This window comes from Syngnathoides biaculeatus, chromosome 13, assembly GCF_019802595.1.
Source record: "Syngnathoides biaculeatus isolate LvHL_M chromosome 13, ASM1980259v1, whole genome shotgun sequence".
Classification (NCBI taxonomy): Eukaryota; Metazoa; Chordata; class Actinopteri; order Syngnathiformes; family Syngnathidae; genus Syngnathoides; species Syngnathoides biaculeatus.
In genome coordinates, this window is record NC_084652.1 from 4,903,905 (window position 1) to 4,924,516 (window position 20,612).

General features: G+C 43.2%; 3 protein-coding genes across 10 annotated transcripts in view; 1 reads left to right on the forward strand and 2 right to left on the reverse strand.

Annotated features, from left to right (window-relative positions):
- Positions 1-146: 146 nt before the first annotated feature.
- eef1da (eukaryotic translation elongation factor 1 delta a (guanine nucleotide exchange protein)) lies at positions 147-13,003 on the reverse strand. Of its 4 annotated transcripts, none has more exons than XM_061838916.1 (8): positions 12,855-13,003; positions 6,610-6,733; positions 3,455-3,517; positions 2,225-2,303; positions 2,059-2,162; positions 1,793-1,993; positions 299-493; positions 147-232 (listed from the first exon to the last, which is right to left on the reverse strand). In XM_061838916.1, the coding sequence occupies exons 2-8, from the start codon at positions 6,724-6,726 to the stop codon at positions 194-196; spliced, it is 798 nt and encodes a 265-aa protein (XP_061694900.1). In that variant the 5' UTR covers positions 6,727-6,733; positions 12,855-13,003; the 3' UTR covers positions 147-193. The 4 variants fall into 4 exon arrangements, with proteins under 4 accessions (XP_061694900.1, XP_061694898.1, XP_061694901.1 ...); XM_061838914.1 differs by lacking the exon at positions 12,855-13,003 and adding an exon at positions 7,561-8,012; XM_061838917.1 differs by lacking the exon at positions 3,455-3,517 and having other exon boundaries at positions 12,855-13,002.
- A 1,620-nt stretch (positions 13,004-14,623) lies between these two features.
- ghrhra (growth hormone releasing hormone receptor a) overlaps positions 14,624-20,612 on the forward strand; it is a 28,282-nt gene continuing 22,293 nt past the window's right edge. For 3 of the 4 annotated variants that reach the window (XM_061838909.1, XM_061838911.1, XM_061838913.1), the window contains exons 1-2: positions 14,629-14,760; positions 18,046-18,185. The gene's annotated coding sequence lies outside the window, so the exon portion shown is untranslated. Of the gene's footprint in view, positions 14,761-18,045; positions 18,186-20,612 lie in introns of all 4 variants that reach the window. The other variant, XM_061838910.1, reaches the window with a different exon arrangement.
- cfap300 (cilia and flagella associated protein 300) lies at positions 14,676-18,395 on the reverse strand. 2 transcript variants are annotated; one of them, XM_061838922.1, is made up of 7 exons: positions 18,228-18,391; positions 18,018-18,099; positions 16,653-16,716; positions 16,422-16,579; positions 16,173-16,345; positions 14,999-15,065; positions 14,676-14,817 (listed from the first exon to the last, which is right to left on the reverse strand). In XM_061838922.1, exons 1-7 carry the CDS (start codon positions 18,335-18,337, stop codon positions 14,686-14,688), a joined length of 786 nt encoding a protein of 261 aa, XP_061694906.1. In that variant the 5' UTR covers positions 18,338-18,391; the 3' UTR covers positions 14,676-14,685. The 2 variants fall into 2 exon arrangements, with proteins under 2 accessions (XP_061694906.1, XP_061694907.1); XM_061838923.1 differs by having other exon boundaries at positions 14,731-14,817; positions 15,009-15,065; positions 18,228-18,395.

Consider the following 20,612-nt stretch of genomic DNA (forward strand, 5'->3'; position numbering starts at 1 on the left):
CTGCAATATATGAATTATTTCCCAAAAATACTTCCATAAATCTGTGATAGTGCTAATATTTGATTTATTTTGAATTGGCTCTCATAGTGCAGGTGTACCCAATGCTGTGGCCAGAGCGTGTTTGGATGAAAGAGCCAAAGCAGAAGTTGAGTTTTTTTTAATTTTAATGAACCATCAAACAGCAGGGCTTTGTTTAGATCTTATTGAAGGCGGCGACGTCGACACTCTGGACCTGCAACGAGCGAGAGTAAAAATCAAAAAGAATCCAAAATACAAATGGTATAATTTGTCGACTCACAAAGTCCTCAAACTTGGTGATCTCCTCCTCCAGGATGTCAGTGCCCACTTTGTCATCTTCCACCACACAGTTGATCTGCAGCTTCTTGATGCCGTAGCCCACCGGCACCAGCTTGGACGCGCCCCACAGGAGGCCGTCCATCTGCACCGAGCGCACGCACTCCTCCAGCTTGGTCATGTCTGTCTCGTCGTCCCACTGGGAGGATGCGAAGACGGGCGGGGGGCAGAGAGCCAATCGTTCTTAAACGTTATGTTAAATAAAGGCCAGATGTGCTTGCTTCAAGCTTTTTTTTTTGCCACTGAGATTTAAAAAAATTGTTTAAAGGAAAACTCCAGTGGTTTGCATTAATGTATCCAATAGGTCATGTAAAATGTACTCTATTTTGACAATGTGATGTTAAATCCTCATTTAATAGTGTTTTGAGAAGATTTTTATCGACAATTACGAATTTTCAGGGGCGGCGCCATGCACCGTGCCGCAACAAAGGCTCGATTACATGGGATACCATTTATGCTCTAACCACTGAGCGACGGGGCCTCTTATGCCCAGCGCTGATTTCTTGTATTTATCCTCATCTGATGAAGAAATAGCAGTAGCGGTTGATCGGGAACATGGAGGAATACTTCCATACAGATTTGAACCTGTGGCTGTAATTAATGTTGAATATTCGGATGGTTCTGGGGGCTAACGGCCTCCATCGCCTGGAACCTCGACTCGCGGCCGCCGCCGGAGCTCGCTTGTCAGACTCTGCGTCATTCCCATCTGATGAGCCATCCAAATATTGAACAATTACAGCCACAGGTTCAAATCTGTATGAAAGTATTCCTCCATCTTCCCGATCAACCGATACTGCTATTTCTTCATCAGATGAGGATAAATCCAAGAAATCGGCGCTGGGCATAAATGGTGTCCCATTTAATTTAGCCTTTTTTTGCGGCACATAACACATCACATCCTTGCACGTAGGTCTTGTGACTCGCAAAAACGGCAGCGCCCCTGAAAATGAGTTATTGTCGATAAAAATCTTCTCAAAACACTATTAAATGAGAGGATTTAACATCACATTGTCAAAATAGGGTTCATATTACACTACCTATTGTATACACTATTCATGAAAAACCCCTTCTAAAAAAATATATATATAAAAATTATCCAAATGACTTAAAAGCAGATATCGCAGTGGTTAAATTGATAATAGCACAAACTGCAACAACAAATTTTGCATCTTAGTTACGACGATCTTTATGTTTCGTGGTGAAATCTGCATTATGTATTTTACATGGCCACAGTACACACACGAGGAGCAGCGCAATGTTCATTGAATTCAAGCAACAAAAATTTGCAAAACCAGTTCTGGACAGTGCGTTCCCTTCATGTTATTTCTGCATTTTTTGTGGGGCTCGCCCAGATTGCTGACATTTTCATTCATTTCAGTGGGGAAAGGCGATTCACGATAGGAGTCGAGTAACGGTCACGGAACGACGTGCGACTCACGGGTTTGACGTCCAACAAGATCGACGACTTGGCGATCACGGTGGGCTTTTTGGCCTTCTTGGCGGCGTACGCTTCCACGCGCTCTTGCTTAAGACGGGCCGCCTCATCGTCGTCGTCGTCGCTGCCGAACAAGTCCACGTCGTCGTCGTCGTCGCCATTTTCCTCCACCTGTTTGGCGGGAGCAGCTTGGACAGGAGCAGCCTAGCGAAGGACAAAAGATTAAGAAGACACCCAACAGGTAAGATGGCGTCGCCGTCGTCATCTACCTTGACTGCAGGGGTAGCTGCGGGCACAGGGGTCTTAGGGGTCTTCTCCAGCTGAGCCACTCTGGCCTCCAGCTTCTGCAGCGCGGCCCTCATGTCGCCCACCACTGACAAAACAAGACCGCAGTTAGCCTCCAGTCACGCCGCAGAAAACTCAAACGCGGGCCACCTTTGTGCAACGTTTTGTTCTCCACTTCCAGGGTCTTCATCCGGGCAACCATCTCCTGCTCTCCCGAATGCGAGGACGACTGCGCAGGGGCGACAAAAGAAGAAACGGGTGGATATTTAAATGAAGGCAAGCACGTTAGGATTTACAAAATAATGAGATTGTATTTCATTAACATGCATGTCAACATGAACTCAATACAATTTTTCTCATTGGCAGAGATTAGAGAACTGAAACCTTGATTGTAAAAATGGGCAAAAGAATCCATGAGAAAATCAGTGAAAATGAATAATTTATCCCACTCCTCTGAAAAATAAAATGTAAATGAATAATTGCTTCTATCTGCCATAAGGCGGCGGCAAAGCACTACATTTGTCTAAAGATGGTGGAGCATTAAAAAAAGCGAATTAGTGAATTAACAGGATAACAAATCACCCCCCCCCCAAAAAAAAAAAAATCCATTATTCCAATTATATTACTGAAAATTCTCATGGAAAATTATGAATTACACTATTCCTGCAATTTTTTTTCTTTGAAATCAAAATGGACTGCAAAAAAAAAAAATTGTTGCATCTTCACCCCATTCAATTTCACATTATCATGCAAGTCAAAATTAAATATAATTTTAATAGATCTGAACATGGGTTAAGAAAGGCTACAGTTTAGCTGGGAAATATAATACTTAAACTTATTGCAATTACATTTCTGATGACTCATGGACATTTTTAAATTAGTGCAATTCTATATCTTATTCTTTCGCGTGGGATTAAATCTATTAATTCACTATAATGCAGGATACTTCTGAATTAAACCGAAATGTACATTTAATTTTCATCGCATATCTGGAGAATGCCTGGTGTTTTGTTTATTTTGTTCCATTTTTTTTTTTAAAAACTTGAACCATCTTCGTAGATCACAAAACAACAACTGGATTTTTCTTGTTCGAATAGACGCCACAGAAAAATATTAAATCAAAACTGATGCAATTATTAGCCCATGTTCAGACTACATAAACAAAATTACGTGTTCTGCACACACACAAAAATGCTAAAATGAATGAACTTATGTTAAAGATGGGATAGTCGACATTTTATGAGTGAGATTATATGGATGATGAATTAAACAAAAAGGACAAATCCACCACAATTAAGTTTCTCGGCGTGCGTCGACAACTCCACACAAACGTGAAATGTTGCGCGGCGGCCATGCAGCGTTGACACACTCAGGACTTACGTTGCGGTGCTGGCGCTTCTGCGGGCGCCCTTTGACCTGCTGGTATGCGCCGCTTTTCACCTGCTGCGTTCGGAAACGCAGGTGAAGAGAAGGTTACATTGAAACAAGACCAAGAAATAAATAGGAAGCCCTCGCTGAGGAAATGATTGATCTTAATTTGCATATTCAAAGAAATGGCAACCACCAGCAGGGTTGACCTCCAAGGCCTAAATTATCACAAGTAGCAGAATCATTGAGAGTGCAGTCAAAAATTCTGATTCCAAATATGAATTCTGAATTTGTTTCGTGTCACTCAAGGTTTAAGGTTCCCACTGGGGGAGGGAAATTTTTTTTTTTGTTGTCAATTTAAAAAAAAAAAGAAAAAAGTGAGCCTGTTTTGCTTTACAGTTGGACCACGTCCCTTCATTTGAAATCACCTCTGATGCTGTTGTGCCGGTCTGAGCGCTCCCCCGTGCTGAAAAGTCTCCTTGTGTTTAATGCGCATGCGCGTATCTTTTGTAAACTTCCTGCCAGTCTGAAAGATCCCCATCCGTGCTTCAACGTGTGCCATTCAACAACTTGTCGCTGACTGTTCATGTTCGCTGTGGTCGTCTCAGAAAGACGACCACAGCGAACGTACAGATATGCGTATACTTTTGTTTTATGGTTAGGGTGACGGTTAGGATATAACGTATGCTAGCTCCCTCTATATATAGAAGAAGGGGAACTATGAGACCGGGAGGTTTCCCAGTAAGCGTCTGCTGCGTACCCAGAGTTCCCCTGTGAGTCACGCATGCGCATCAATTACAAGGGGACTTTTCAGCACGAGGGGAGCGCTCAGACCGTCACACCGTCTTACCATTGTACAGCATCATACTCTGTAATAAATGTCCATCTGTGATCCCTTCTCGAGATTTGAGTTTTTCCATGCCCGATCGGGGTAGAGGGGATGTTGTCAGTCTTTAAGTGGGGTCTTGTGTATCCCTTTGATACTCATTTGCGATTAAAGGAGTACCTAAATAAACCGGACACAAGGACAGTAAAAATCGATAAAGCGCGTCACGGCTTGCGCTTAGCGTCGGTCATTTGGGATTTGCCCTTATCTAACTGGACTTTATATTAAGCTGATAGCGCCAAAAAAAAAAAAAAAAAAAAAAAGCACTATGCCGACCCGCACACGTGCTTGGTGCAACGGACGCTTTTCCCCACTGTAATCACAAAGCTTCAATTACGTCTAAGGCGAGATTCTGCGGTCTGTATTTTGCGGCACGGCACCAGCGTAGCCTAGGAGGGGCAGAACAGCTTTCAAACCGCCTGACCTCGCTAAGGCGTCTAAATTGAGCACACGCACAGCTGCTTGAAGTGATGATATAACCGTGGCTTAAACCAACGAATGATAGGGCGGCGGGGGAGGTGGAGGTTTTACGACAAATATCCCAAACTCAAACTTTGGTAACACAGAGAATGCTTGCAATACCTAAAGATTATGATTTATCCATCCAAATCCAAGCTGCTTGTCCTCACAAGGGTCACGGGAGAGCAGGAGCCTATCCCAGGTAGCTTTGGGCGAAAGGCAGCCTACACCCTGAACTGGTCGCCAGTAAGTCAGAGGACAGATAAGCACCCTGAGTGAGCAGGAATCGATCCCACACTGCCCGCATCAAAGTCAGGTGTGTGTGTACCACTACACAATCAGTTACTCCGTTATGATATGACAATTTGGAATGTCAGTACCGATTTGAACAAAAATCATGGAAGTTGACACATGATTTGCCTTCGCGGGCCACATAAAATCATACAGCCGGCCAGATCTTGAGTTTGACACCTGTGTTCTAACAGTGGTAGAAATGGGACGGGTCCTTTTAGGCATGGATTCTCGACTTTACAGTGGCTCCACTCAAAGACACGAACTGCACGTATGATATGGGGGCTTGATTTTCAAGTGAACTAATGGAGGTTCCATGTCAAGGTGGCTGTCAATTGCTCAAAGTAATGACATATTTGAACAAAGAAATGACGGTAATTATGTTTCATGCCTTTTTCCCCTCCCACACAAAATAAAAACTTCCAATATTACCAATTTAGTGCCCTCCATCTGTCAGCATACAATCTTTAAAAGGTAGCAAATCAGTCAAAATGTCTAAGCCAGTTTGAAAGCCGCCCGGAAATGGACCGCATGATCCTAAAATGCCCACCAGCGAGACTGTTTTTGTGGGCTGACTCATGATAGACATGTTTACCATGTGTTCCAAGACGCAAACCCTCCCCAATATACACCGTAATTTCCGGCAAAAAAGCCCAGACTCCCCCCCCCACACACACACGCTTCCAACCCTGTGTTTATCCGGTGATGCGGCTAGTTTGTGCATTTTTTTCTATCGGCTGCAAGGGGGCACTCGAGCGGAAAAAGTAAGAACGAGACCGGTGGAATATATGCACCGAGGAAGTGACTTTTACCGGGCCTCTTAGCGCTGTGCTCGCGTGTTACTGGTGCCTCTCAGTGATATTAACCGGTAAGTTTTATTTGAACCAGCCCTGTAAGTGCTAGTGTTAGCGTGTTGCTGCTGTGCTACTGGCACCGCTCAGTGATATTTACCAGGTAAGTTTTATTTTAACTGACACGGTTAGTGTTAGCGCTAGCTTTAGCACTGTGCTAGCGTGTTGCTGCTGTTACTGGCGTGTCTGTGATATTTACCAGGCAAGTTTTATTTTAACTGACACGGTTAGCGCTAGCTTTAGCACTGTGCTAGCGTGTTGCTGCTGTGTTACTGGCGTGTCTGTGATATTTACCAGGTAAGTTTTATTTGAACCAGCCCTGTTAGCCCTAGCACTAGCGCTGTGTTAGCATGTTGCTGCTGTGTTACTGGCCTGTCTGTCATATTTACCGGTAAGTTTTATTTCAACCGTCCCAGTTACCGTGAGCACTAGCTTTAGCACGCTGTTAGCGTTAAACTCATTTTGTGTACTGTCTTTCTTTGTGAATATCTCGTGTTTGAACGTGGGTTTTAAAGTGCGCACTTGTGGCTTTTACACAGCTGCAGCATTCGTATGTACCAAATGGTATTTCCTTTACAAACGTACTCTGTGAGGAGCCGTGTAACCAAGTGCGCTCTGTAGGTCAGGAATTATGGTATATTTTTGGGGGAAAATCCAAAGAAAGAGAATGAGGGCGCCACCTGTTGCTGCTTGGGGGCGTGTCCGTTGGCCGCCTCGTAGAACTTCCTCTCGGCCTCGTCGAAGCGGTGCTTGTCGAACCAGACCTTCTCGGCGGCGAGACACTGAAGTCCACTCATGTTGGCGCTGAGGACGACACAAACTAGAATGGACACTTCTGATTTTGCGCCGATGGAAACCACCTGGGCAAGACGCGGCGCCGGGCTAGTTAAAACGAGACACCATTCTTTAATACACACAAAGCACTTCGTACTATTATCTGCACAACTAAATGAGATCCAGCGCAAGAAAACTTAAAAGTTTATAAAACAGTTATAAACTACAACAAATGCTGATGTGTGTGTAAAAAGTTAGGCTGCCTGGGGATGGATATTCAAGAGAGAAATATGTTCATTATTGTGGTTGGAGATTGGGTACTGCATCATTCAGACATTCAATACTCACTAATTTTGCTTGATATTAAAATATGACAAACACCTCAGGATGATACAGAGCACAAACTGCATCCACAATAATAAAGGCAGCCAAATATGAGGTCCCCCCCCCCTCCCCCATCAGAATGTCAAATACACGCTCATCTTAAAGGCATATTATTTTGATCTCATCGCATTATGCAGATATTCTCCCCGGCGAGTGTGTCGCACGCACATAACAAGCAGAAATATGAGATGGCAAATTCTGTTGAGGAAACAAATTTGAAGCAACGTGCCACAGTGAAACAAAACAGAGGCCCGCTTGTGTCGGATCAACGCATTCCTCGTGCAGCCAGGCAGGCTTGTCTGCTCAGCACGATGGCCACACAAAAGTTTTCAACGCTTCGACTCCCTCTGTCCAGCTTTGATACACACTGGAGAGGAAAAACAAATGACAACATCGAAGCAGACAAGCAGTCGTAGTTTTACGCGTCACGTCGCCGCCATTCCTGGTGTGTGTGATACTTGTCCCGTCCCGACCTGGTGTCGCCCTCAGAGAGGCCCTTCCTCCAGGACTTGGGCTCCCTGCCGCCTCTGCCTCCCTTATCCGTCTCGGACGAGGTCCGGTAGCGGCCCCCGCCGTAGCGCCGGTGGGGGGTGCCGGACGACTTGACCGTGGGGATCTGGGCGGCGTCCTGATGGGGGCGCTTGACCCAGTGGCCCCTGGGGCTCCTCGGAGAGAACGAACGCGGCTTGAAGATCTCCGCGTGGGCGCCGGGGCTCCTTCCGTGGGATCCGCCGGCCTCCGCCGAGGACCCCAAGTACTCCTCCGGTCCCGAAGTCTGGTTCTCCGAATGGGATAAGCGGGGGTGGCGCCGCATCCTGCCGAACTGGAGGTTGTCGCCGCTGATGATGCTCCTTTCCGGAGTGGCGGCGGGCTGAGGGTGCGCTCGCTGTTCAGACTTCAACCGATCCATCGCGCTTAAGGGGGGGGGAGGAAAAGCTTCTTCTCACAGAGAAGAGAACCGACAGGCGGCAGCTACATTTAATTTCACACAACAGATTTCAGGACGCACTCAACCGAGGCCATTCGAACCGGAGCGGACTTGCCGGAGATTCGCGCGCGCCAAGGTTTAAACATTCTCACGAGAACCTGTTAAGTGGCGTCAACTCTGACTATTTCTCCTGATGTGACTTATTTCTAGTCGTTCTGTTTATTTCTATTGTACGGGCCGGCAATTATTAACGAGATGTAACTACATTAATCAGAATATGTACATTACGGGCAATGCGGATATTTGTTTTTTTTACATTTTGCTTCACTGGATTTGTAGTACACTGTTCTTGAACATCTCCTTTCTCAAACAAAATTGTTTTTTGAACAAAACTTGAGATTTTTTTTTTGCTTCCGTTTTCGAACAAAAATCAGTACTCAAACGTCTGCGACAACACCCAGAAATAACATAATGCGCACGGCCCGACCAGCTGATCCACAACACGCGTTATTGTGTGTAACGCAGCCTCTGTACACAGATGTGGGAAATATCGATTCAGTTTTCGAACAAAATCGGTTCTTGAACCGCCTTCAGGAACGGATTGTGGTCGAGAACCAAGGTTGTACTGTAGTTTATTTTGATTGTGTACTGCAGTGGTAACACGCCAGAGGAACCGTCCCTAAGTTAGGTCGAGTGGACGTGGAAAGTCGATCAGTGAATCAGACTTTTTGGACTCAAATCAGAACAAATCTAAGAATCTCATACGACAGTACATTAATCCGACAAAGATTTGTCACCCGTGTTTACGGCCAATGGCGTTTTGACTTACAGCTCAACAGTTTCTGCGAATGTGGACAACTGACCTCGGCGGGGATGCCGAAGAAGTCTACAGTCCTCCACTAAGAAGCTGACCTCCGTGTCATTAAGTTTCCGACATCGTAGCCAGAGGAGCTACATGGATATTTGTAGCAGCTCCGCAACCAGAGCTGGTAAGGACCCAAACAAAGTTGAGTAAGAGTCCCAATTTTTTTTTTTTTTTTTTTTTAAACAAAGCGTTGCAGATGACAAGCGACGTGGACGTAACCAGCTAGCTAACTAACAGGGAGGCGCCTGTTCCTGACGGCAAAACTAACCCAACCATAGGTTTAGCCACAGTATGGCAAGGGAGCCTGGTTAACGTAAGCCAACATGAATTACAGTTTAAACAAAAACTTCCATTAGGGAGACGCGGGAGCTAAAACATCCCAACGTACTCTTTCCAGTTCAATATATATATTACAAAAATTGGATTTTTGTTAGATACTGTATGTCTATTTCAAAATCGTACACAGAGTAAAGATTCTACTGCGATTCGCAAGTAATTTCTCCCTGTCAACACATAAATTGGGATTCAGAGGGTGAGTCTGAACCCACATTTCTAATAAGCATTTTTTAATTTCCCTTGTGCAAGGTGCCAGTAATTATAAACAGGAACGTAATGACCAATTGAAGTAAAGGAAGTATTGTGATATACACACACAAGCCAAACTAGACTTTGTAGGTATGATACAAAAAATTTCCAACTCATGGAATTGAAAGATTTCTGCTATCATTGGAAAGAGCTTCAGAAACCCTTAAAAATATTACTTAAATGGTCTCAATGGCTCTGATAAAGGTTATGACCATTTAAAGATTTGGAATATAGGTAATTATGGTATTAGTAAAACAGATAAAAAGTTGTGGTTAATTAGGGTCTTCAAAATGTAACTTTTTATTTCTCAATGGATTTTCATGAAATTTCAATGACGATAGCATTACCATTAGCACTTAATTTCATTATAATTGCATAGAAAAACAAATCCGGCAATTTTACTGCTTTATGAATGCGTCCAACATTTTTACAAGAGTTAGAAAAAAAAAAAAAACACTGAGCGGTCATATCTTCATTTTTCACTTATGCATTGATAAGTACATGTAAATGAAGTACTTCAGAAAAAAATTATACAGGATATGTACTGACAGGTTTCGATCAAAGTTTTAAACTGAGAAAAATTTGAAATAAAAAGTACTACAACTTCTGCTCTACCGATTTTAAAAATACAAAATGGAGGTTGTAGACCGAAACCTGGACTTCTTAATTAGCTTTTGTGTATTTTGGTGCAATAATAAAACAAGCCTCGTACGCGGAAAATGGTGACACACATCATACTCCTGATAGTTTCTTATACAAGCACAGTCAGACCCATCGCGTAGTACAAAGAACGGCCGGGTTGTCGCGTACCGAGAACTTTGCGTCGAGTGGCCTCAAGCGTGGTTCAAATGGCCTCGTGCAAGTCTGCCCTTGAAGAGTTTCTGACATGCTCTTGAAGGGTGACAATTGATCCAAACGCTTTATTTAACCCTCCCCCCAAAATGTTGTTCATTCATTTTCATTTAAGGACTCATTTGATATTCAAAATGTGTGCCTCAGTCTGGTTTGAAATGGCCACCCAATAAAGCTAATGGATCAATCTCACGTTACAATTTCAACAGACTCAACTCCACACGTTTTGAAAAAAAATCACAGTAGAACCTCCAAATTCCAACGCCCTTAAAGTGGCCTAAATACTTAAGTGGTTGTACAGCGGTTATGTGAGTACACCCGTGTATAGTATTTCTGTGACGTTACACCTTGTAATAATCCTCTCCTTGCATTCACTGCCATCGGCAAGTACACAACTTACATTTTTTTGTTGCTGTATACAAAGTGCATTTTTCCCCCCATTTCAGCTTTATTATACAACCTGTACCGATGTTAGCTTAATTTTATGATTGTGAGGGTCCGACAAAAAAATAAAATAAAAAAAATGCTCATTTCTATGTGCATAAATTTCCCACAGACTTCGTTGGACTTTAGAGGTTTCACTGTAGTTTGTTTTTTTAAAAAGGATTCCAGGAGAAAGCAATAAGATACAATCAAAACACACCAGCAATTCTCCATTAAGAGAGACAATTGAAAGTACAATTAATACGAATAAAAGCACAAAAGATGTGATTCCATTGTGACAAATTCGGTATGCTTCCTCCAATTAAAACAAAGCAAAAGCTCAATTAGCCTCACACAAGCAGATAACCATCAATTACAACAACAACAAAAATCCCATATATTGCATCTTTAAAAGGAGACATTCTGGAAAACAGACATTTTAATAGCTATATAAATATAGTACAGTCAAGCCTCGGTTCTTGTATGTCCCCGTTTTCAAACGAAAATTTAGATTTTTTTTTTTTGCTTCTGTTTTCGAACCAAAATCAGTACTCGAACGCCCCGACAAAACCCGGAAATAACATATTTCGCGCGGCCAGACCAGCTGACCCACGATGCACTTTGTGTGAATTCCAACACCCCTGAAAAAAACGGAAATTACATCATGCACAAGCAGTTGACCCAAGCACGACGTGTTTTGTTATTGTCTATTCGAACGCCCCCAACAAAAAACCCAGAAATGACAACACGGGCGGAGCAACCAGTGCACATTTGTTATTGTGTATAACGCAGTCGTGTCCCGGTAGTGAGTGTTGTTTTTCTTATCATTGATTATTAATCCCCAATCGTGGCTCCAAAGAAGGCAAGTTGCTTGTTTAAAGTTATTCTGCACTTTTGTTAATATAAACAAACGTTTACAAGGCTGGGGGCTGAGTCGTTACAGATACAGCAGTGCACTCCCAGAACTAGCATACTCCACTACTAAAGCCTACATTTTAACCCAAAAAATAAATATATTTCTTAAATTAAATTATTCTATTATATAAAGCATTTAAACCATTCATGTATTTCTACTATCCAGTATCAGGAAAAGCTAAAAAAAAAAATGCTTTAAAAAAAAATCCCAATTTTTTTTAGGTTTGGAACGCATTATTTCTTTTTCCATTTATTGTAATGGGAAACATCGATTCGGTTTTTGAACAAAATCACTTCTCGAACCGTTTTCTGGAACGGATTGTGGTCGAGAACAGAGGCGTCACTGTATATGATTAAGAATATAAATAAGCCCGCCCATCGAGAGGAAAATGACACACTGATGTCCCGTAGGGGGCTTAATTTGCATAGCGTCCCCCCCCCCTCCTCACTATGTAGCCACACCTTTGACATGATTCGTTGGGTAAGCAGAGCTGCACAGATTCTATTATTATTTTAAAACTTGTGGCATCTATTTTAAATTGTGTGGGGGAAGGGGGGTGTTGCATAATGTCTCCTTTTAACGCTGCAAGTACAAAAAAAAAAGAATAAATATGCATTAAAACAAATGTTACCATTCTTTTGTAGGTGATTCTTCTTTTTTTTTAATTGAGCATCCAATTAGTTTGCATACATGTCAACATAAAACCGGACAACTTTCCCCATTTACCTACAAGCACTTTCACCGGTTGATGCGTTTCATGCAAGTCAATTGACAGATTGGAATTAATTGAACAGGCAGGACAATTATGACAATTATTGGAGCGCGATTTGCAACAAAACTTGATGTCTGACACTCACCTTTGGCAGCTGAAATGAGAGGCCAGCGGCCAAACAACAGAGCACATAAAAACAAACAATATTTCACTTTTAAACCCATTTTACAATGAGGAAAATGCATCCAAGTTAAACATTTACGGCCACTAATCGCCATTTTTAGTGCCCAAATTGGAGTTGCGTTCTCGCAATCTCGATGTTGTGCGTCACACGCAAACTCCGTGCAAGTTTTTGACAGCTGCGAACTTGCACGTCGGCCGAGCACGTGGCACCCAAACCCAGTCCAAATGTCGCGTAGTCGCCGGCATTGCGTACGCGTCGGTTTGAAGTTTCGGGGCGATCGCGTGCGAATCCCAAACACTTGCCTGTTTATTTTATTCGGGGTTGCGAAGCTCTGGAGCCGTCCCTTCGCGTGCAGCCTCGGCTGTAATCCGACAGGAAAAGGGCTGCCGTCAACCGGACGCTTTTATTCGCCGAACGCGGAAGGGGTGGCCACTTTTTATTCCTCCTCCAAAACACCGATTAATACCGTCTTTAAATGTTCTTAGTGGTATTCATTGTGTGACTTAAAACACAATAATATGCCTGCGTTGACTTTAAAGCACAAAAACCTTGATTGCCTGTATTTACAATTTCATAGAAAAGTGGTATGATTCGTTTTGGTAATTACTACATTTCCCACAATACCACTGGTTCCAGGAAATGTTGAGATTGGTTTACGCATCCTGTTTTTATATTCCGTGAAAGTAACGTAATGGTGAATTCTACCGTGTAGTAGCTTATTTGACATCTTTTGACACATTTTGAATCCGATCATATTTATGGATATGTCTAAGAAAGATGTTTTTAGATAGTGTACATGTCTTTTGTCCTGTAGAGGGCAGAATACAATCATACACAGTACAGTACAACGCATCCAGCAAGTAGTCATAGCCACTGAAGAGACTGGCTGGCTCATTGGCCACCAAAATCTAAGTTGCCATCCGCCATCTTGATACTCCCAAAATAATCATGCCGACTTTAGCAGTGATAGCAATTAACTGCGTTAATCACCAGTTTCGTGGCTGTGAGAAAAGACTCCACAGCTAAGTTATAAATATTTACCTTGACACTGTTAAAAGTTTGTTCCATTATTTTCTGATGAGCCAAAATCACTTGAACAAAGTTTTGTTTACGGTTGTTGTTGTTGTTAACTGTTCACTTTGCTTCACCTTTATAGGTCGATGTTTTGTGTTGTTTTTTTGCAAAAAAAAAAAAAAAGCGATGTAAATATTTTCCCAAACTTCATCAGTGGATAAGCAAGAAAACATATTTTCTGAAGTTTGAAGTTTTTGATGAATTTCATGATACAGAACAGTGCTAATTGAACTTGATTTTCAAATGAGGAAACAAGTTGAAATTTTCTGCAAATGAACAATGCGTTTAGCATGTATTTTCCCATTGCGAGTCTTTATTTCCAAAAATATATCTAACTGATTAACTTCAAATTTTATGTTTTTATGACAAAAAAATGGCAGACAATTAGTTTCAACCAGATGTGTATGCGCTATCCATTTTTTTTTTTTTTTAGATGAGTGGTCACAGCTCTTCTTATCCCCCACCCCCTCCCAATATTTTACGTGAGTCTCATCCACAAATTTGTTGAATTCACGTTCCAATAAAAAAAAAAACATTTAAAAAAAAACAGTAATAAATCTCGTTCACATAGGTGGATTTTTTTTTCTATGACATAACAAAACCATCTGTCAGACACACTGTGAATTAATAAATCACATATTAATTCCACCCCACTCATTGAGATAATTGAAATAGTAAAAGTACTTTGAATTTACTTGGATTAAAGAACTAATAAGAAACCATTTGAAAAGGAAACTAAGGACAATTGGACAACGCTAACCTTTCCTTTCGAAAGAAAGGCCACCGTCTTGTGTGAACCCGTAGGGATGATGTGTAACCTTTGAAATCGCAACACACTCCCACTACTTTAAAAAAATAAAATAAAAGAAAAGGTCAAAATTGACCCCAGAACGATGCCGCTTCTCTCTGAGTCCACTCCTGGAACTCAACCGCTTTGTGAACTACGATGAACGCGTTTCTTTTACGTACGGGATTGTAATCCAATTTCCGATCGTTGCAGACGTTTGTCGCTACGCAGGTCCAAGATGGCGGATTTCCTGCACGAGACCATTCCCGCTGTCAAAGGGACATGCTTCCAACTCCGTAAGAGTGGCTGAGTAGCGTCACGTGGCGTTTGAAGGGGTCCACGATCAGGTAGGCAAAGGTTTGCTCCTCGTCCCGTCTCCCGGGGTGACACTGGCCCGACTCATCCTACGGGAGGAAAAACCGTTTCAGTCGAAATCCATTCATGCATTTTTGCACCGCGGGTCGCGACGAGCTGGAGCCCGTCCCAGCAGCCGAATTTGGGCAAAAGGCAAAGCGCCCCTCGGATCGGTGACCGCTCACTCGAACTGGGAACTGAATCCGTCAAAAACCGTTAAGCGCTACTTACGTAGACGTACACTTTGAGCACTGTGGAGACGACGGCAATCTTTTTGGTTTCGGGATCCTTTTGAACACTGCGGGAAAAGCAACAATGAACGGCTGAGGTGATTTTGAAGTATCGCGGAATATCTTTGAGCACCGAGCGGCGCGACCGAACACGACTGAAGTGGAGCAGCTGATTAAAAAAAAAAAAAAAAAAAAAAAAAACGACACTTGGTGACTCGTGACCGCACACAAAGAGATTGAGAGCCGCACGTCTTCTGATGCCCCGCAATGGAAGAACTTCCTGGCTAACGTTTTAACCTCTTGAAGTTATGGGAAAGAGTAGCGGAGGCTAGACTCAGGAAAGAAGTATTTGCGAGAAAGGTGCCTAGAAAAAGTACCACAGATGCATTATTTGCCTCGAGGATGCTCGTGGAAAAGTACAAAGAAGGTCAGAAGGAGCGACATTGTGTCTTTGTAGACCGAGAGAAAGCCTACAGAGTACCAAGAGCGGAACTCCGCAAGTCTGGTGTGGCGGGGAAATATGTTAGAATAGTACAGGACATGTATGAGGGCAGCAGAACAGCGGTGAGATGGGTCAGAAGAATTTAAGGTGGAGGTGGGAGTGCATCAGGGATCCGCGCTGAGCCCCTTCCTGTTTGCGGTAGTAATAGACTGGCTGACAGATGAGGTTAGACTGGAATCCCCTTGGACTACGATGTTCGCAGATGATATCGTGATCTAGAATGAAAAGCAGGGGGAACAGTTAGAAAGATAGAGGCACGCACTGGAAAGGAGAGGAATGAAGATTAGCCGAAGTAAAACAGAATATATGTGCGTGAATGAGAGGGGCAATGGGGGAAGGTGTGAAGCTCTAGGGAGAAGAGATGGCGAGGGTGGACGACTTCAAATACTTGGGGTCAACGATACAGAGAAATGGAGAGTGTGGTAAGGATGAGAAGAAACAGGTCCAAGCAGGGTGGAACAGTTGGCGGAAGGTGTCTGGTGTTCTATGTGACATGTATGTCTGTAGATGTAGATGGAAAAAGATGACGCGCTGTGCCGACCCCGTACGGGACAAGCCGAAAGGAAAAGAAGTTCACTTTTTAACCTCTGCACTTTTTTAAAAGTTAGCAAATATTGGACACGGAAACAGATGATTTAATTTTCCATTATTTCTCTTCTTCGACCTTTTGTACCTGATGACCTCTTTGTACAATTTCTTGGTGACGCCGACGTAAGGCTCGACGGTGTCTTCGTACTGATTCAGTTCTCCTCCGAGGCAGACATGCTTGAAGAGGCGGAACAGGAACTCCCCTCGCTCGGCAGACCCCAGTATGTGGTAGTTCTCAGAGTCCTCATCCTGCAGCATCTGCAAGCAAACGGGGACATCTGGTCGGGGGTGGGGGCAAACAGACAAAGACGTGGAACTCAAAGCAAAGGCTCGCCTCTCGGAGCTTGTCGTAGTCCGGGTAGACGTCGTGGAAGCACCTGGCGATGTGTCCGGAGGGCGCCACTATGCCGCAAGTGTAGATGGGGTCAAAGAGATCCATGGAGACCCTGGTGCACGGGACCGCTTCCACGTCGACGGACACCGCTGGCTTTTCTGCGGAGGAGACGGCGGGTCACCCCTCTAAAACCGACCGCGGAGTGACAATAAGATGGTGACAAGTGCGTACTGAGAGGCTTCCAGGGGGTCGTCGTCCTCACGCCGGAGAGCACGTTGGCGTCTGCGAAGAAACACTGCGAATAATAAAGACGTCAAATTTCAGAGGAGACCTTCAATCAAAGCCACCATTTTAAAAAAAGTTACAGCGCACTCGATTTCAGGTGTGGCGCCGTCTCGTGTGACAGCACGACTACCGTAATTCCCGGCCTACAGAGCGCACCTGGTTATAAGCCTCGGTACACAGAAAGAGTTTGTACCGAGGCTTATAAACAGGTGCGCTAACGCTAGCGCTGCTAACGCCAACGCTGGCACCGCGCGAACGCTAGCGCCGCATCACCGCATAAACCGCAGGCTTGAAAGGGCGTGAAAAAAGTCGCGGCTTGTCGGCTGGAAATTACGGTTTATACGCAATGGACAGAAAAAGTCTACACACCCGTGTTAAAATGCCAGGTTTTTGTGATGTGTAAAAAAAAAAAAAAAATACAAAGATAAAAACCAGTCAAAACTTTTCCCACCTCTAATTTGACTTATAACCTGATAACTCGAGTTTATTCTTGAAACAACTGAGAAAATGTGCTTGCACATGTGAGCACCCTTTTTCCAACTGAACATTCAAGATCAACAAATCACATATTTATTGTTCACAATACAATAAATGATAAAATAATAGCGACACTGTGGTTCAGCTGGTAAAGCGTTGGCTTCACAGTTCTGAGGATCAGGGTGCGATTCCGGTCCCGCCTGTGTGGAGTTTGCATGTTCTCCCCGTGCCTGTGTGGGTTTCCTCCCACGTCCCAAAAATATGCAACATCAATTGGACACTCTAAAATTGCCCATAGGTGTGATTGTGAGTGCGGCTGTTTGTCTCGATGTGCCCTGCGATTGGCTGGCGACCAGTTCAGGGTGTAACCCCGCCTCCTGCCCGTTGACAGCTGGGATCGGCCCCAGCATTCCCCACGACCCTCGTGAGGATAAGCGGCAAAGAAAAGAAAATGGCTCGGTGGATGGATAAAATAATAACCACGCACATTTTAAATAACTTATTTTAGTTGAAAAGGGAAAAATCAATGAATCACACATTACACGCAATAATTTAATTATTGATATGAAGCCTGCGATCCATATCGTACCTTTCCCACCCCAGTTAATACTAAAACTACATACAACCTGAATGATGAGATTACAGGTAATGTTAAGAAATGTATTCAACATTAGGTTTATAAATGTACATGGTTGAGTCCAGCGGTGTAGTTAATGAGGTGGCCCTTGAGTTGCGACCATTGTCGTCTCCCAGGCGACATATAAAGTTATTATTGTTATTTTTTTTTTTTTGTTCATTGAATGACTTGACCGTGAGAGTGACGTCACGTCTCACCAGAGCAAACCTCTCGCTGTCGTAAAAGTGAAACTTCTGGTCGAAGCTGAACGTTTGCGCCGACAGCCTCCCGAGCATGGACCTGCAAGAAGATGAAGAAGGAGAAAAAGAAGAAGGAAACAGTCGAGGATATGCAGTAGAACAGCCGCAAGATGGCGACACAACGAGGTATGTTTACAAACTGCTGCGGTACTTGTCCCCCGGGTTTACCATTTCATCAACAGAGCGACGGTTTCCTTTTCCTCCAGGAACGAGAACTTCCTGGAGGGAATTGGACGGAAGGAAAAAGTTTGTTCAATGTCGTTTTTATCGCCGGACATGTTAGCTTGTTTCGCTACTGAGCTGTTACGAAGATAGTTGAAAAGAAAGATGAGGCGGAACCAGGGCCAATGGACGGACCAATCGGAAACGAGTGTGCTCGCACGAGCCAATGAGCGTGCGATGTTCCCTTCACGGCGTTCAAAGAAATTTGTACGAAGTGGGTGCTCTTGACTTTTTTCTGTCACTTTCTTTGCGTTTCCTTGACAACAGACGCGCAGACGCTTTTTTTTTTTCGTTCGAGAAGATTCGAATGTATTTAAACGCCGCTGTCACGTTTGCTTTGTACTCATGGCGCATTGTAAAGTCGACGTTCTGGCTCGGTGGGTGTCAAAACTTTTACACAAAGTACCACCCAAAGTAAAGAAATAAATATATCCTAAGCCTCTGTAACATTATGGACAGTTTGAACATTAACACTGCATTTAAGTATGAGAAAAGAAAAAAAAAAAGAGTACAGACATAAGTATTCAAGTAAATTGGATTGCACGTTAGTTACATTGTTTGTATTTCTATTATTTCAAGTTCTTAATTGATCATCAACTCATTTTCTGAGCCGATTATCCTCACCAGTGTCGCGGGAGGGATGGAGCCACTGATCTTAAAAAAAAAAAAAAAGACATACACATCGTGGATTGGTTGAAGCCAGTTGGCCACCATCTTGGTACTCCCAAAATGTGTTTAGGACATGATTTATAGGTTGGATTATGGCAGGGGTTTTTCTCAAAGTTTGGCATGTACAATAAAAACTGGCCGTGTGAGGTTGACATTTTGTTCAGTTCTGGTAACATGAAGGATTTTTAATTTGACTTGGTAAGGCAAAAAAGGCTAAGTGCAAAGGAAAGACATAGAACACCGTGACTAGCAAGAAACCTTGCATATTACCTAGGGGCCAATTTCCGTGATGTTAACCTTTCCCAAAATACGCTATGAAGCACTATCATCATAACATAGCAAAAAACTGAGGATTTTTTTTGTTATAAAAACATTAAATTTTAAGTCAATCAGATGTATTTTTGGAAATAAGGACTTGTAATGGGAAAATACATGCTAAACGTGTTGTATCTTTTGTTGTCTGTGCGACGTCATATTTCAGACAGAAAATTGAAACTTGTTTTCCCGCATTTGAAAAGTTCTGTATTATGAAATTCATCAAAAATTTCACAGAAAATGTGTTTTTTTTTTTTTTTGCTTATCCACCGATGAAATTTGGGAAAATATTTACATTGCTTTTTCGCGAAAAACCGTCAGCCTATAAAGGTGAAGCAGTGAGTGAACAGTGAACATCAACCTTAAGCAAAAGTTTGCTCAAGTGAATTAAGCTAATCAGATAGTTAAAAAAAAACCTTTTCAAACAAACTTTAACGGTGTCCAAGTAAATCTTTCTTACTTACCTGTGGAATGTTTTCTCACAGCCAGGAAACTGGCGATCAACGCACGGGTCGGCATGGTTGTTTTGGGAGTATCAAGATGGCGGCGAGTATTTTTTTTCTTTTAGATATGTGGCTGGAGCCATTCCCAGCTATCTTCATGGTGGAAACTGTCTACACCCCGAATGGCTTGCCAGCCAATCATATTTAATGAAAATATATCCTTTTTGTCAGACATCTAATTCAAAACGATTGCAAAATTTCAAATATCGTAAATAACCCTCAGCGATGAACTCCATCGCGTCCTTGGCGGCGGCAATAAACGCAAAACGACTTTCTGCTCGGTTGCCACTTTATGAAGTACATTTTCCGAGCCAGCATTATTGATAGCAGCCCGTTCGACGCGTAGCCTCAACTTTCTTTTGACAGTTCGCGCTACCTAATGTTGTTCATTTGATGAAACAGCTGAGCCATCCATTTGCCGCTGTTTTATTATGTATGGCCCCATCTTATACTGAAGTTTACATATTTTTAAATGAAATGCACCCAAGGTTATTTCCGTGGAAAAAGAAATGAAATACAATTCTCTGCCAAAAGGTACGGGGCCACGATCAAATGTATCGGGTGTCGTCGTTTACGTCGTGACTTCAGACTTCACGCTTGTGCGGCGCATGAAATATGCCAGAAACGAAGCGGTTTGACACTATAAATCATCTTGCATGTTGCAAACGGGCGCTTGAGGAGCTTTGAGCAACTGACCTGAGTCAGTGTGCGTTGTCAGTAAGTCATTAGCACGAGCGAGCCGAGGGCTAATTAATGTCATCTTCTCGTAACCTAGCGCACACTGACGCATTAAAACTACTGCATTATGCTGATAACGTTTTTTTCGCCCGGCTGGCGGGTGGGT

Excerpts from the sequence above, each read along its gene's own strand:
- eef1da (XM_061838914.1), bottom strand. The coding sequence starts at position 7,997 with ATGGATCGGTTGAAGTCTGAACAGCGAGCGCACCCTCAGCCCGCCGCC. Across the intron at positions 2,304-3,454 it reads AGAAGCGCCAGCACCGCAAC|TCGTCCTCGCATTCGGGAGA; the intron begins GTAAGTCCTGAG and ends GCCCCTGCGCAG. Across the intron at positions 233-298 it reads TCACCAAGTTTGAGGACTTT|GTCCAGAGTGTCGACGTCGC; the intron begins GTGAGTCGACAA and ends CGCTCGTTGCAG.
- cfap300 (XM_061838922.1), bottom strand. The coding sequence starts at position 18,337 with ATGTCCGGCGATAAAAACGACATTGAACAAACTTTTTCCTTCCGTCCA. Across the intron at positions 18,100-18,227 it reads GTCGCTCTGTTGATGAAATG|GTCCATGCTCGGGAGGCTGT; the intron begins GTAAACCCGGGG and ends ATCTTCTTGCAG. Across the intron at positions 16,346-16,421 it reads ACTACGACAAGCTCCGAGAG|ATGCTGCAGGATGAGGACTC; the intron begins GCGAGCCTTTGC and ends GTTTGCTTGCAG.